The following is a 14,413-nucleotide window of genomic DNA, read 5'->3' on the forward strand; positions in this document are numbered from 1 at the left end:
AGCAGTGTTGCATTTCCACCTGTCATTTTTCCTGGGACTGGTATTGGATTAAGCTTGGCCTAGAGATGCCTGGTTCACCCCACGGAGTCCGTTCAGCTGCTGGTAGGTCACCTTTTTTGGAACTTCTCCGCCACACCATGGATTGGTTGGGAGTCAGGTGGGCTGGTGGGGAGAGCATTTGGCCAACAGTTTTTATCTGGATAGGATTTATTTAGCCTTACATTAAAAAAAATTATTGGAGGGAACAGGAGATTCTTAATCTCATAATTCTACTTTTACAGTCACCACACCGCTATTTGTGGTGTATACACAGTGCTTAGGAAAAGTTTTTTATTAATTTATAGCAAAAATGCTAACAACCTTGTTTAAATTTTTGCTAATGTTTTTATTTGAGAGATTAAAAAACCCAAACAACAAAACTCCCAACATTAAGAAAAAGAAGCAGAAGAGCTACCGATGAGAAATGGTCTGGATTTGCCACTCAACAGTGGCACCAGTCTGCACACAAGCCAGCTGCAGGCAGAGATGCAGCAGAGACCAACATGGTACTCGTAGACCGAATGCGATACAAGAAACAGCAAACCCAAGAATCAGAAATAAAGGCCATAAAACCCCAACAATGCCCCATCTGAGTCTTACTTCCAACGAGAAACATAGGCAAAACTAATGTTTTAGGCTCATCCCGCATTACAGATGGAAACTGCGCTTAAAAGTTTGTGGCATAGCAAAGGCTGCTAAGGAATTTGGCAGAATGGCCATGCTTTGCCACCGAGCACTGGGCTGAGTACGTGACGTTTTGGCTTCGCCAGCCCGCTGAGTTACTACAGAGTCCTCAGTTCAGTGGATGACGTTTTAAGGCAGGGGGGTAGCTGTGGGAAAAAAGAGGACCACCACTTGCTTTGTAAGTACTAAGAGGAAGCTAAAAGTCCAACAAGAATTATGGCCTCTTCAGTACTCCACAGCTACAGGTACAGCAACATAGAATATATCATGTACATAACATTACTTATAGACTCTACATGTAAAACGTTAACCAATTTATCATGGAAATCTGGTAACAAGCAACATTGCCATATAAATTCACACTTCGAGAAAGGCTAAGTGTGGAAGTCTCCTTTGCAAGAGGATTTTCAGTCAATGTTTTGTATAGAAAATATTAAAATGATGACAATTTGTTCTCTGAATCTCAATTCATTATTGGATTAGTTTTCAGGAATGGAAAAAGGTTCTCTTTAGAAAATGTGTGAATATTCGGAATATGAATTCACAATCTAAGTATTAAATAATTAAAAAAAAGTTTCAACTGTCAGGAAGTCTTACTTGGCTGCAATATTTTAAAGCAATAACAGCAATACAAGGCATAGAAAATCTTTTCCTACAACACTTGTAAATGTAAAAGTATTCACGTTAAATGCAACAGAACTACTAAAGAATAAAACACTTGTAGAACAGAGCAATGAGAGACTAGCTATGCATTCAACCATCTTCCTTACAGTTGAACTCCAGCTGTTTAAAAACATATTGACTTCATAATTTGCAAAATGATGTCCTATAGGTAACTGATCTGCATAATCCTATGAAATATGATGCCCCAAATGGCATGACACCCCTTCTTGATAAGTTTTTATCTCATCTTCACCATTATCTCCACAGTTTAAACAAAAGAACAACTATCCAAATGTAAAATGCTCTTTTTTTTAATTACTAAATTAAGAAAGTTAAACAGTTTTAAAATGTAAACTTGCAAATAAACCATAACAAAATGTAATTAAGACTTCAAAATTTGCAACTCAGTATTAAAAACTCAATAGAAATAGAAAGGAATTTTTTTTTTTTTGGTTAAACGTAAGTAATTCAAGGCTGGTACAGACAACTGAAAAGGTAATACTTTGTTCTGTGCATCCCCCATGAAATGTAAAGAAGTGCATAGTAATTCCACTGGAGAACTTGCAGACATAGAGAAAGTAATTTCATTAGCAGTACAGGACATTTAACACACTTATTTTACAATGGAAAAATGTTACACATAAAACAGAAAAATCCTAGTTGCATGACCAACAGTTTAGCAGGTGGACATGGCTAAAATGCTATGATTTTAAGACCATCTGAATGTGGTTACACTGTTTAATAAATCTTTTTGAAACATTTCAGTATACATGTTTTGATACAAGAAGTCCTTGCAGTTTCAATTTTCCAGTTCAAACGGTGATGGTGTAGTTTTCTTGCTTTAAATATGTTCATTTTAGTTTCAAGAACAAATCATCACACACTTGTCAAACATTGGAAACATTACTGTAAATACAGCACATGATTCCTGAAAGAGCAAAGTTACAACCATCTACAGGTACATAATCATAAACAAAAAGTGCAATCCAATTTAAAAAAATCATGCTTGGCAAAAGCCAAAAATTAGATCACTGGTTTTCAGAATCCTACCAGTGTTTTCATGTCTGCAGTAAAATTATCGCTTTCTGGGTACTGCTGCAGTAGGATTCATTCAATTCCAAATGAGTTTCCTCTGCAATAGCACCCATATACTGTATGTACAGGTATGTATATATATTATATATATTTTATATATAAAAAAGCAAAAAACCAAACACCTGTCCTGATTTTTTTATTTTTTTGTTAAAACATGAAAAAAAATGTTTTAGACAAAGAGGCCACTTCTGGAAAATAATACTTTTAGTTGAATCAGGAGAAGACTAGTTAAAATCACATAGGTTTTGCGTTTTAAAAAAAGGAAAGCACTAGGATCAGTTATTGGCACTGAGTTACTATTTACAATGAACAGAGGTTTTGCAGTTTACATAACATCAATACAATGCAGTTTTGGAGTCTTTGATTAAGAAAAAACAAGTGTTTTTCTCCTTTTCATCCAGGACATTCAGATTATTAGGACAAGTGGTCATAGGCAAGGGCTGCGGAAGTTCCCAGCTTCAGCCCCTCCTGTGCACGGCGGTGCTGGGAGATGCTGCACTCTGGAGAAGCCGATCACGGAGTTGTAAGCTGAAGGGCAGGTGGGGCAGGGCTGAGAAACACCTGGTAATTCATGACAGTGTCTGGAGACCAGGGATTTACAGGTTGTCACCAGGCTGGTACTGGGGTTCTGTTGCAGTGAAGTAGTCTTCAAGGAAACCCTGCAAATATTCGAAAGTTGGACGCTCCTCTGGGTCTTTTTTCCAGCAGTGGATCATAAGCTCGTGCAAGGAGATGGGACAGTCCTGAGGACATGGCATCCGATAACCACGTTCTACTTGCTCCAAGACTTCACGGTTATTCATGCCTGTAAAGGGCAGAAAAATCCACACTGTTAAATTACAGGAAAATTAACCCGAGTATAACTATATCTACAATACATATGGTGTTCTTGATCAGGTTCAGACAAGCAAAACAAAACCACCCCAATGTCCTGTTTCAGCTCTTCATCTATGGCAAGGTAACCTGGCTTATTTTCTTTCTCAGTAGAGGGGTTTAGGATCCAGTGATGAGTAAAACACTGCTCCCATGGTTACCCTCTTGGCTTACAATGGGCAGGATTTGGCGCTTTCCCTCTCCAACAACAGTAGCTGTGAAATATATTATGTTTAGTGGTTAAGGAGGGTAAATGCATTACAACAAATACTATTCAAAATTCTAGAAATTAAGATTAATTGTTGAAACGCTCACACTGAGCATGGTCCTTTCTTGAAGTGCTCTGTGAGGTCATGCTGCAGAGAATTCAAGACAAACTGCTACTTTGGGCTACCGGGGAAGTCCAGCAGCATTACCTTCAATGTCGGTTCAGAAGCTTACTGCTGCTGCTGATCTGTACTCCTCCGATCTGTGCTGGTTAGCGCTGGTTAGTATTGTTTCTACCATATCCCACTATTCCATCCCAACCCAGAACAGAACCAAGTCGCTCAGAAGACAAGCCAAATGCCAAGCAAAACAGTTCCACTGCAGAACCATAGCTCTCTCTCAAAAAAGGCGAAAAGTTATACTACCATCGTGCTTGTCTCTAAGAGGCAAGCCAGGCCCTTCGCTACCTTGTTTTTTCTATGCAACTCCTTCAGTCTTTGATTCCTCTGCTGAAGTGCTTTTCACCATACATTAACTGCAGTCAACTTCAACTTTAGTTTAAATATCTCTTCCAGTAATTCCTTTGGCTTTTTAACAGTACCAAAGGTAAGACTGGCACCACAGGCATGCAGAAATATTTCAGAGAAAGTGTGCACACTGACTGCAAGCTTTGTGGCTTGCCACTTGGCAAGCTGTGTCCCAGTCCTCTGCTGAAAACTACCTGCAGGCTTCACTCCTCTGACTTGGTGGGTCCTGCCAAGCAGCTCTGCAGGAGAACTAGTAGGGACAATTATGTTCCTCCATGAGCAAATCTAGAAATAAGCCCCTGATGGTGCTCCTTCCGTTAGCTTCTCCTCCTGCTGGCTTCCATGACACCATCCTTCCCTGGGTCTCCTCCACTCTGTTCCTTCAGGGCATCCTCTTGAAGAATTCTCTTGTCCCACCTTCAGGACCCTTATGGGTCTCTACCTCATATTTTTGGTAAACTTATTTGTGAGAAATAATTCAACCACCTTCTTCAATACAGATTCATTTGTCTACTCTATACCTTGACTAGTGGGAATAATATCCTTACACTGCACAGCATTTAGGCTGGTAACTTAGGTGTATCCTTGTATTTGGTCTTTACTCCGTATCCTCATGTCCTGTGTTTAATTCTTAAAGATGTTTTGAAAGAAGGATCTGCAAAATACAGCCTTTCCTGACCATCCACATGTAGATTCTCATCTCATGTTAGGATTACAAAACACCTTTTCCTCTTATCTCGGCAGGGTAATTTCCTCCTGCTGATAGCCATTTGCAGTGTCTCTGTAAGGATCATTTTCCTAGCCTGTTACTGTAACCACCCCTTGCACGGTCTTGCCACTTGCTCCTTCTTGCTTACTATGTAAAATACCAGCTGCTTGTCTTCACTTTCAAAGCCTCTCACAGGCTGCCCCACTAGCATTTAGGCTCTCATTTGGCCATGTCCTGGTCGATTCACAGTTCTGGTTAGCTTACTGCAGCACCTTCGATTTCCAAACAAGCACTGATGTGCTGTACCTTATGCTGCCTGATGCGCATGGAGGAACCTCCCCAGAAAAACTGCCTCATTCTCCTACAAACCTCTCCTTACTGTTCCCTTTAGCAGTGGTAATAGCAAAAAGAGAGGTTAGATTACTGATTTACAGTATTTCCTAACCTGCAGACCAACACTTTAGCACTGGTTTCTTGTGTTTGATTTATCACCTGCATTCATCCACTGTATTTTTGGTGTTAGATGTTTATGAGTAGGAGCAAACACCTTGTATGGCACCTAAAGTGGCTTGTGGTTAGGGCTCCACAGAATGATGAAAATATAAAGTAATAATGGTCCTCTGCAGACATCAGATTCTGCATAGAGTTAAGGTTCTCCTGTATTACTGACTCCAGACTGATGATGTTAGTTCACACAGGCTCACAACTGAACAAACGTTTGGGTGTTCCTCATTACCCAACAACAACATTTTCAAACATATTTTACTTTTTTATTACATTATAAAACAACACTAGTGGTCTGTTAGTCATCACCAGCCCAAAGGCAGCATCAACCCAAACATTCTGGCCTTGTTATTTTCAAGATGCTACAAGAAAAAAACGGGCATTTTGCTCACGTTGTGTTCTTAATATTAGTTTTTTTAATCTGTGTTTTGAACAAAATCTGCACCCTTTTTTTATATCCTTGTCTTTGAATCAGCTGAATTACCTCACGTTTTGGGGTAAGAACTTCTGCCATGCTTTGCTCCCCTTACATATTAAAGGCTATGAAAATAAGTGTTACCAGCAACTCCTCTATTGTATATATCTAAACACCCCCCCCCCCCCCCCATTCTTTGTTTTTTTTTTGGCAGTACCCCTTTAAGTACAACACGGGTGGAAGCAACAGCAGCAGAAAAGCTCCTTCCCAACTGATTTGTTATTCTAAGATATCAAATGTTTGGTATTTTTATCCAGTGCATTACTCAGTGCTGCAAAGCACACTCTGAAACTTGATAACGAACTGTATGCTGGAAGAAAAACCCTGAGGAGAGAGAGGGGGGAGGAAAAACATAAACAGCTCTTCACTTCCCCTTTTTTAAAAAAAAAAGACAGAAAAAGGAACATAAAAGAGACACTGCTGACTGAAATCATAGTCATTTTTTGTCCCTGGAAAGTCAGTCAAGCCAGGTTTTCTCATCATGGTATAATCCAGGAAAATGCCCTTCTTTTCCTTTCTCCTTTCCCCTCCCTCCCAGTAAAAACCAGGTATGAAACTAAACCAAGTAATCCTCATGTTCCTTACTGGAATTCATACATCCAGCAAGGGCTGAAGCACCTAGGATTTGCCAAAGATATTCTGTCAGTTTTGACGTGTGCTGCTGATTTAAAAAGGGAGTTTCAAATACATTTTTTTCAAAATCAATTGGATTATTAGTCAGACATAAAAATAGCAGTGTTTCAGATATACTTTTTACCTCTTAAAAGGCCTATTTATGTTTACAAACCTATTATCTAGGTTCGCTTATCTTATCCTACAAGCTTTAGTGTTTCTCTTTTGATAGCAGAAGACTGTTGTATCTGCACTTCTAACACCACAGAGAGAATATTTGAGCAGTCTGTACATCTCCTCTCTCCTAATGAATACCCGAGAGTTTCAACTCTTTTAGTAAATAATAAATGAAATTCTGTCTGCAGTATGCTTCTAGACCCCTTAAAAGTTTATCCTAAAATCCTTAAATCTGTGGAATAAAATACTCAGCAATATTCTTCTGTAGACTATTTCACCTCCTTGAAAAATCAGTTTGTGCTCATGATGTTTCTAGAATTACCATTTGGACCAAGAAGGAAACATCCAATTTCCAAAAGATGGCTTTTCCATTAGCTTTTTATTCCCTGAGAAGACTGAAAATGAAATAACCTCCCACCATCCAGCTTTATTAGTGAAACTTCCAATAATCTTAGGTTGCCACAGGATATGGCCACTTTAATGCTCAGTACAATAAAAAAAATCTACTGCCCACATGGACTGGGAGCAGAAACGCCATTCTGCTTGACTTTTCCTAGAAAAGCTGCAGTAGTAAGAGTTACTGTGACATAAAAGAGGATGTAAAGTTTCCAGTTGTGGCTAAAGAAAACACTGGAAAATGCTTTGGAGTGCTCTGAGGAGCTTGTTTAGATGGAGCACAGCGGATGTACAAACAGCACAGATCTGGGCAATGCTGCTCTTCCAGAAGACAGGAAACATTACTGTAACTAGGCAGCATCCTCACATCCAAAGCTAATATGCTATACAGATTACTTCGGGCAATGTGAAGTCCAGTGAGGACAGTGATGGTTTTAAGCCACTTTATTCTTGTTTTCTTCTGTTGGACTGAGAATTACTCTCCTTCAAGACCTACTGCATGCTTTCAGACCAAAGATCAAACTAATACAGACACAAAAGCTTAAAGTAGGACTCTTAAAACAACAGCTCAACTGCTGTCCATCCCCAGAAATGCTCTATTTCAGATTCTCTAAGAATCCAGATCTGTGCTTCTGCTCATGTTCAAAGATTCCTCAGATGTGGACATGTTGGCCCTTCTCTAGTACAGTTGAGAAGGTAAAACTGTGTAGTCCTCCAGAGGGGCTGGATCATGTTGGCACTCAGAGCATGCTCTCAGAAGAGAGAGGTACAAAGGAGACAGGTTGATTTGGGGGTTTTGTTCAGTTTGATCTAGAAGCAGAATTTCTAATGTCCATGGACAGCCCCAAAGAAAAGCCAGAGGTGAGGGCACAGGGATGGGGTATGGGACTTAGGCAGGGAGATTATTCCATACGCAGGCACGATAGTGCACTGATGGGAACAGGAAAACTGCTCCTAAAGGAAGACAACATTTGAAGCATAATGCTGTTCTTACTGAGTGCAATATGAACTTAGTTATTTCTGTGCAAAAGTAGTAATAAGTTTTAAAAATCTGGAAGTCATGCCACTTCATTGAGAAATTAAGGCCTGAAAACCCCCAACAACTCCTCATCCTCAAAACACCCACAAAGCTAGGCTATCAGTATCTGTTGGGTTTTTTTTTGTTGTTAGTTTTTGTTTTGTTTTTTAAAATAAGTTTTTATTTGCTTGGTATAAGAGGTGTAACTTTGAGCTACAGCATTTGTGAGTGGAGCTTTCCTGCTTATAAAGAAACCCACCCGAGTTTATCTGTGCTATGCGCTGAGTACGCATCTCTCTCAACTCTGTATCTACCATCCACGATGCCGGTACACACACACACATGCCGGCTCACTGATGTGTACTCGGCCCCAGGCTCGGGCACTGTACCATGTGCTTTCTGGCACTTGTGGCCCAGCTTCCCCCAGGGATGAGAAGTCTGAACACAGCTCCCCAGGGATTGCAGAGCTGCCTGGAGCCCAAACTCAAAGACCTGCCTGGCTGGAGGCAACAGTGTGGATAGCATCATGGTGGCTGTCACGCTAGACATAAAATGTAAATGCTCTTGATGTGACAAGTGCAGCAGAAAGAAGGGGCAAGTTCAGAGGTGCTTGTTTAGTGCAGCTGAAATTTTTGCCTAACCAAAAGGCAATATGTTAAAAATCCCCAAATTCTCTGACTGCTGCTAGGGAAATGCAGCCTCCTACTCTTAAACTCCGTTAAAAAAAAACCCAAACCAAAACAAAACTAAGATCCAAGGGGAATCTGTGAAAGGGGAAAGAAACAGACACTGAAAAAGGTTGACTAAGCAGACTATTTCTTAAACTTGGCTCCTCTTCTGCCCATATCTAGTTTTTATTTCCCCACTGTAGTAGTGGAAATAGAAACTCAATGCCCAGAAAGACTGTGAAAGTTGCTTATTTTAATCTGCTGCCTTGCGAAAAGAAAGGGAGAGCATTAGGAAAGGCTGGGAAATGCACTAATAAATTAGTTACCATAGCGGTCCATTACATCCATTGACAGGGAAGCAGGCTTGGTTGAAGGATGAAGATGAGGACACCTGTCAAAAAGTCAGTCTTGCTTGTGGGAGCTATAGGGTCTGGGGCAAGGCTTGGTTATGAACTCTAGTCTGATCTTCATCTCTGCCAGCAAAATTTTTACTGCTCACATGTCCCGCCACTGCTCCAGCCTCTCTTCCAAAATGGGGCATCAGGACAGGAACTGGTTGAAATCTGAGGGACAATAAATGCCAAATCCCGTTCCACACAGTCTGTTCCTCTTGTATATACTGCCTGCCTTCTCCTGTCCTCCTCCTTGTGCTTCTCCCTCCTTCTGTGCAAGCTTAAAACAGTGCCTGGTTCTCCAAGGCATGAGGTACGGTGCCCTGCAGGCATGGTTACCACCACAGGACTGGGGCTTGTGCTATAAATAACCTCTCCAGGCAATAAGATCTTGTCAAGCAAGAGAGCAATCTCTTTGTCTGAGGGCCTCTCCCAGCTCCCCCCAGCCTGCTACAAGCTGTAAGCAGGAACATCAGGACAACATGACCACAACTATTTCAGAAACTGGGTATTACAGCAGAGTGACAGCTCCATGACCCTCTGTTTCCAGGCTAACCCTTTCCAGAGCTTGCAAATCCACATGCCTTGGGTGCCAAAGTGGTCGGCAGTGCCTACAAACTGCATTCTCTCACCTGTAAGTTGTCTACTTGGATGAGGAGGGCTGAGTCTTGCCTCTCACGGTGGTTGAACTCCATCTTTTCCTCCTTGCACAAGCCATGCCATGATGGCAGGAAAAGCCCTGTGGGTGCATCTGAACCCCACTCCCTGCCCCAGACAGGGACTTGAACTCATGAAGCTTTACCCTCGCGGGAGGTCCTTCCTCTCCCCAGCATGAAGCAGGAGATGGATGATCCTTTCTATGTCAGGGGAAAATAGTCTTTTCTCAGGAGCTCAGGAGGTCTTTGTCACCTTGGGAAGCCCGAGCCCTCTTTTCTACCCACGTGCAAAGACAGACCCATCTGAGAAGGTCCCGGTTCCCCTCCGCTGTTGCCTCAGCCTGTCAAAGCTTTCCCAGTTAGGGCCTGGGGGATGAGACCGAACTGAAATCTCTAAAGACTTTGGCAATTCAAATTCAAAATAGAGGCTGCCCTTAGGTAAAACTGACAGAGAGGGTGGTGATGGTGACCGAGCAGGGCGGCAGTGCCGGTGGGGAGGAAGGGCCGCGGCGTACAGCTCGGGCAGTGCGTGACCCCGGACAGCGCGTGACCATCCAGAAAACTGCTGACTCTGTGATATGTAACGCACAAAAAGTTGCTTCCAGCTACCTGATGTCTTCCTAGCGCCGGTGGGGGAGCGTGAGCTGGAAGGACTTTCAGCGTGTGAGGGCTTTATGTAGCGAGGGATGAAGGGGGAGGACAGCGCTGAAAGAGGAGAGACGCCGCTAGTTGTCTTTGATATGCTCAGACTGCCACGTAATAAAACTGTCCACATTTTCAGGACACAGACCATGCCTGAGATTTCTGTCATGGGTCCTACAAGAAGTTATATATTGCAAGCACTTAAACGCACACCCAGTGGCCTCCTTCTCCTTCAGGGAGGGAGAGGAACACTTGGGAAGTGCAGACATCTGCTGCCGCCGTGGCCAACACTGTTGTCAGTTACAAACTTGTGAGTTAACACACGGCTTAGATGGTCACTTTTGCCCAGAATAGTATTTTTCCTCTGCATGTGTGTGTGTGTGCTCATGCACATGATAAGAGAGAAGGCTAGTCACGAAGCATCTCTGCCCCACCACTGTGGAGCTCAGGGAAGAAAATTCACCTTAACTCTGCCCTGGCTGGTGAAAGCCCCTGCGCACCCACTCTGCTGGTAGCGACTAGGAATTTCCTCTTCCTGCAGCCCAGCGAGGAGCCATGTCCACCCTCTGGTAGCAACACCGTATCAGCTAAGCCTTACATATCTTCTTTCTGTCTTCGACCTTTGCACACCACGCCATGTCTGCATTTAACCCTCTGTAAACTCGCGGAAATCACAGCTCTCCCACACCACTACTAGTAACCCTCATGGCAAGAAGACCTTTGTGCCAGCTACTGACACAGCCACTCCGTGTGGTGGCAACACCCGCTTTTCTTTAACCGCATGGGGAAGTGCTGGGCAGAGGGACTCATCCATCCTCCAGAAACATGACATCTTGCTTTCTGCTACCTCATTCTGTTGTCACAGTCACAGCTTTGCTAAGCTGCTCCCTGTTAATCATGCCAAAATTCACTGCTGATCACAAGAAGCCCTCCAGTCCCCATATTCTCTTCCCAAATATCAGCTACTGGCTGCTAGGTACTAGCAAAGTTGAAATCCTTGGTAAAACTCTGGGAGCTTAGTTTTGCTGAGTTCAGCCTTCTGAAGTGGCGTGGCATACCACAGCATAAACTGAACTCCACCTTGATGCTTCTCCTGTGCAATTTGATGTATGGATCTGACTGCTTGATCACGGCACAGATTGGAAAATTGAAACTGCTTTAGGGCACTTTCCATTAAATCAGCTGCAGTGCAGACAGCCATACCAGTGAGTATTTAGAGAATTTTTTTTTATAAAAAGAATAAAGATGCAGCTAGATGCCCTGTTGTTAGTATCTGTGCTGACAAGAAAATGAAGTGATTAAATTCTTTTCCATGCAATGCACTGCTTTTACCTCACCCCTTTCCTCTTCACCTGAATGCCTACAATCTTCAGGGGGGGCAATAGAATGAAAAGCTCTTTCTGCATAGGCAGATCCAATCACCCCTCCTACAAATCTTAATCCATCGGATACTTGGCAGGGTTTCAACAAAGAGCCATGGGGCCTCCAGTTCCCCCATGCAGAGAATCTGGCCCCGCTGTGACCCTGCCATGAGCTCTGGCCTGCACATAACGGAATTATTTTCTTTCCTTTCCATTCATCTCGAAAGCAAGGATTGAAATTTAAGAGTTTATAAAAAAGAGATTTGGTAATACCAGACATTCAGGCAGTTATCAAACCTTGCAGAGAACCAGACTGACAGAATAAATGGAGTAACGCCACTCTGGGATTTCAACTGTTGGTATCTTAAAGTGAATGTAATACTATGGAGAGCTATTTGCTCCACAGTATAGTAATTTTACATTGCTTTATTATTTCGCTAGAAAGTATATTAACTGGATTGAGAACAATTAAAAAAATTAGAAATTAATATGTTGTATTTTCTGTCCTCTTGTCATTTTTATCATGACCATCACACAGCAGCCTTCAGAGTCAGGACCGTTTTCAAGCATACACAGAACTTATGCATGATAACCATCCTCCTTTGAGCCCAGTGAAAATAAATAAACATTCCAATTTAAGCATATGGCTCATTCCCACTCCTTTCCCCACGTGAAGCAGGGCTCAGACTGTTTTCTTACCTGGGTATGGCACTCTCCCTTTCGTTACCAGCTCTGTCAGTAGGATCCCAAAAGACCACACATCTGACTTTATTGTGAACCTTCCATACAATGCAGCTTCTGGCGCAGTCCATTTAATGGGAAACTTTGCACCTAATGAAAGAATAAATAAGTCTTAATCAGAATAGAGGCAGAATCAAAGTACTAGTTCACAGGTGACTGTTGTGTTTTGCAACACATGCAGGTGGACAGAACTGCAGGGAAGTTTTAACAAACAGCTCCATGGAGTACAGTCAGAGAGGACAGGCGGGTGGAACATGTAGGGCAGAAGTAAAGACTTAGCAGGGAAGGCATGGCTTTGTCCCACATCCCAAGAGAAGGCTAAGACATTTTAATCCAGGTTTGAAGTTTTTTATTAAAAAAAAAAAAGTTTTAAAAACCAATAAGCCCAATATAATGGAAATTCTTTCTCCTAAAATGTTTTAAATTAACATTTCCCTGTGATATTTGCAAGTCAAACACAGTTAGCACATATGAATAGAAGTGAGATTTATTGGAAGTGTACCTCCCAGTTTCCCTGCTCAAGCTGAGCAAAATGCAAAACAAACATGGTAAAAACGTAAATTAAAAACAAACCTAATATTTCATTAGAAACATGCAAGGACTTAAAAATAATACTGCCATTCAAGTTGCTTGGAGTACAATGATGTCAAGGCAGAACTTTGGCCTGTGATTTATAACTTGACAGTGTACTTTAAGCTCCTGGCACTGAAAAGCCTGTAGTGCCTTAAATACGTGCAGTTCTAATATGCTCATCCATCATCAGAGCTTGCAGGAGCCAGTTGTGGTAAGGATGGTAAGATAACAAGCCTTTAAACACTGATTTATTTGCTTTTCCAATCATTTACTGTTTTCTTAGGGAAAATATTTTCAGTATGACTTTAAAGAAAAGTCTTGTGGTAATAATTAACTCATAGTATGTATGAAAAAATATGCAGACTTTTCCCTGGTGCCTTGTGTTAACACACAGGCAAGAGTTGCATTGCTTATTGCTGATCCCTAGTGACAAACACTCTTGAATTTGGAAACTGACTTTGACTTCTCACCATCCTCTCATAAAAGTTCCCTTAGCTTTCAGGAGGAGTGTGGAAAGTGTAACAACGTGGACAAATCACTCTTAGGGAGTGAAGTTATGGCACTGTTTACAGTTCCCTGCCGGCGCTGTTCTGCCATCACATCCAGTACTTGAAGCCCAGTATCTTCTGCTACATGCCACAGTCTGACTTGACTCAGAGTACAAAGTAAACATGGTAATTCTCATCTCCTTACTTAGTAAAACATCAGGTGTGCTAAAATTTTTCCTGCTCTACAAGTAAGTGATCCTAAGAGAGAATACTACTCAGAAACAAATATATTTTTCTAGCGAAAAGTGTAGTTGCTCAAGTAAGTCCCGCTAAATTAAAAGACGCAAGACAAAGTTTCAAATCCCTAATGCCTGAAGTCAGGAACTGAAGTCGAGTTAAGCATCAACACATCAGTGGTTAGATTTGCAAAGGTGCTGGAGGATTTTTGGTTGTCTATTCACTTTCAAAAAAGTCTGTCTCTTTTGTATTTTCATTAGCTGATATGCAGGGAGGAGCTAAAATTTGGGTGCTCGGCTTTGGTCTCAATCTCCCTAACTTCCGCTTCTTCAGGGGACCAATCCTAGTTTACGAGACTCAAAATTTACAGAACTTCATCTTCTATTAAAAACCGCCTTGGCTGTGATGTCTGAGATCTTTGCAGCAGCAGCCTGCCGTCACCTGAGCCTCTGTTCTGGAAGCTGACCCTGCTTCAGCAGGGCCAGCAGCCATGTAGGGTTGGCCAACGGCTCTCCCAGCCACCGGCAGATCCTGGGGCTATACATCCCTTGCTGATCCCTGGAAAAACCGCAGGCTGCATAGATCTGGTGGTCTGGTTCCCTAGGCCTACAGTGCAGGGCTTTAGATGGGCTTATGTAGGCATGCCATGAATATGAGGGCTAATGTCCCTCTGCTT

The 14,413-nt window shown here is 42.1% G+C and overlaps 1 protein-coding gene across 1 annotated transcript in view; it reads right to left on the reverse strand.

The window, feature by feature from the left end:
• Positions 1–367: 367 nt before the first annotated feature.
• FYN (FYN proto-oncogene, Src family tyrosine kinase) overlaps positions 368–14,413 on the reverse strand; it is an 81,233-nt gene continuing 67,187 nt past the window's right edge. Inside the window, exons 12-13 of the mRNA XM_010561670.1 lie at positions 12,398–12,529; positions 368–3,286 (exon numbers count right to left, since the gene is read on the reverse strand). Of these exons, the coding sequence (XP_010559972.1) occupies positions 3,078–3,286; positions 12,398–12,529 (341 nt within the window). The 3' untranslated portion in view covers positions 368–3,077. The remainder of the gene's footprint in view (positions 3,287–12,397; positions 12,530–14,413) is intronic.

Source organism: Haliaeetus leucocephalus, unplaced genomic scaffold, assembly GCF_000737465.1.
Source record: "Haliaeetus leucocephalus isolate CR32 unplaced genomic scaffold, Haliaeetus_leucocephalus-4.0 Scaffold149, whole genome shotgun sequence".
In the NCBI taxonomy this organism is placed as follows: Eukaryota; Metazoa; Chordata; class Aves; order Accipitriformes; family Accipitridae; genus Haliaeetus; species Haliaeetus leucocephalus.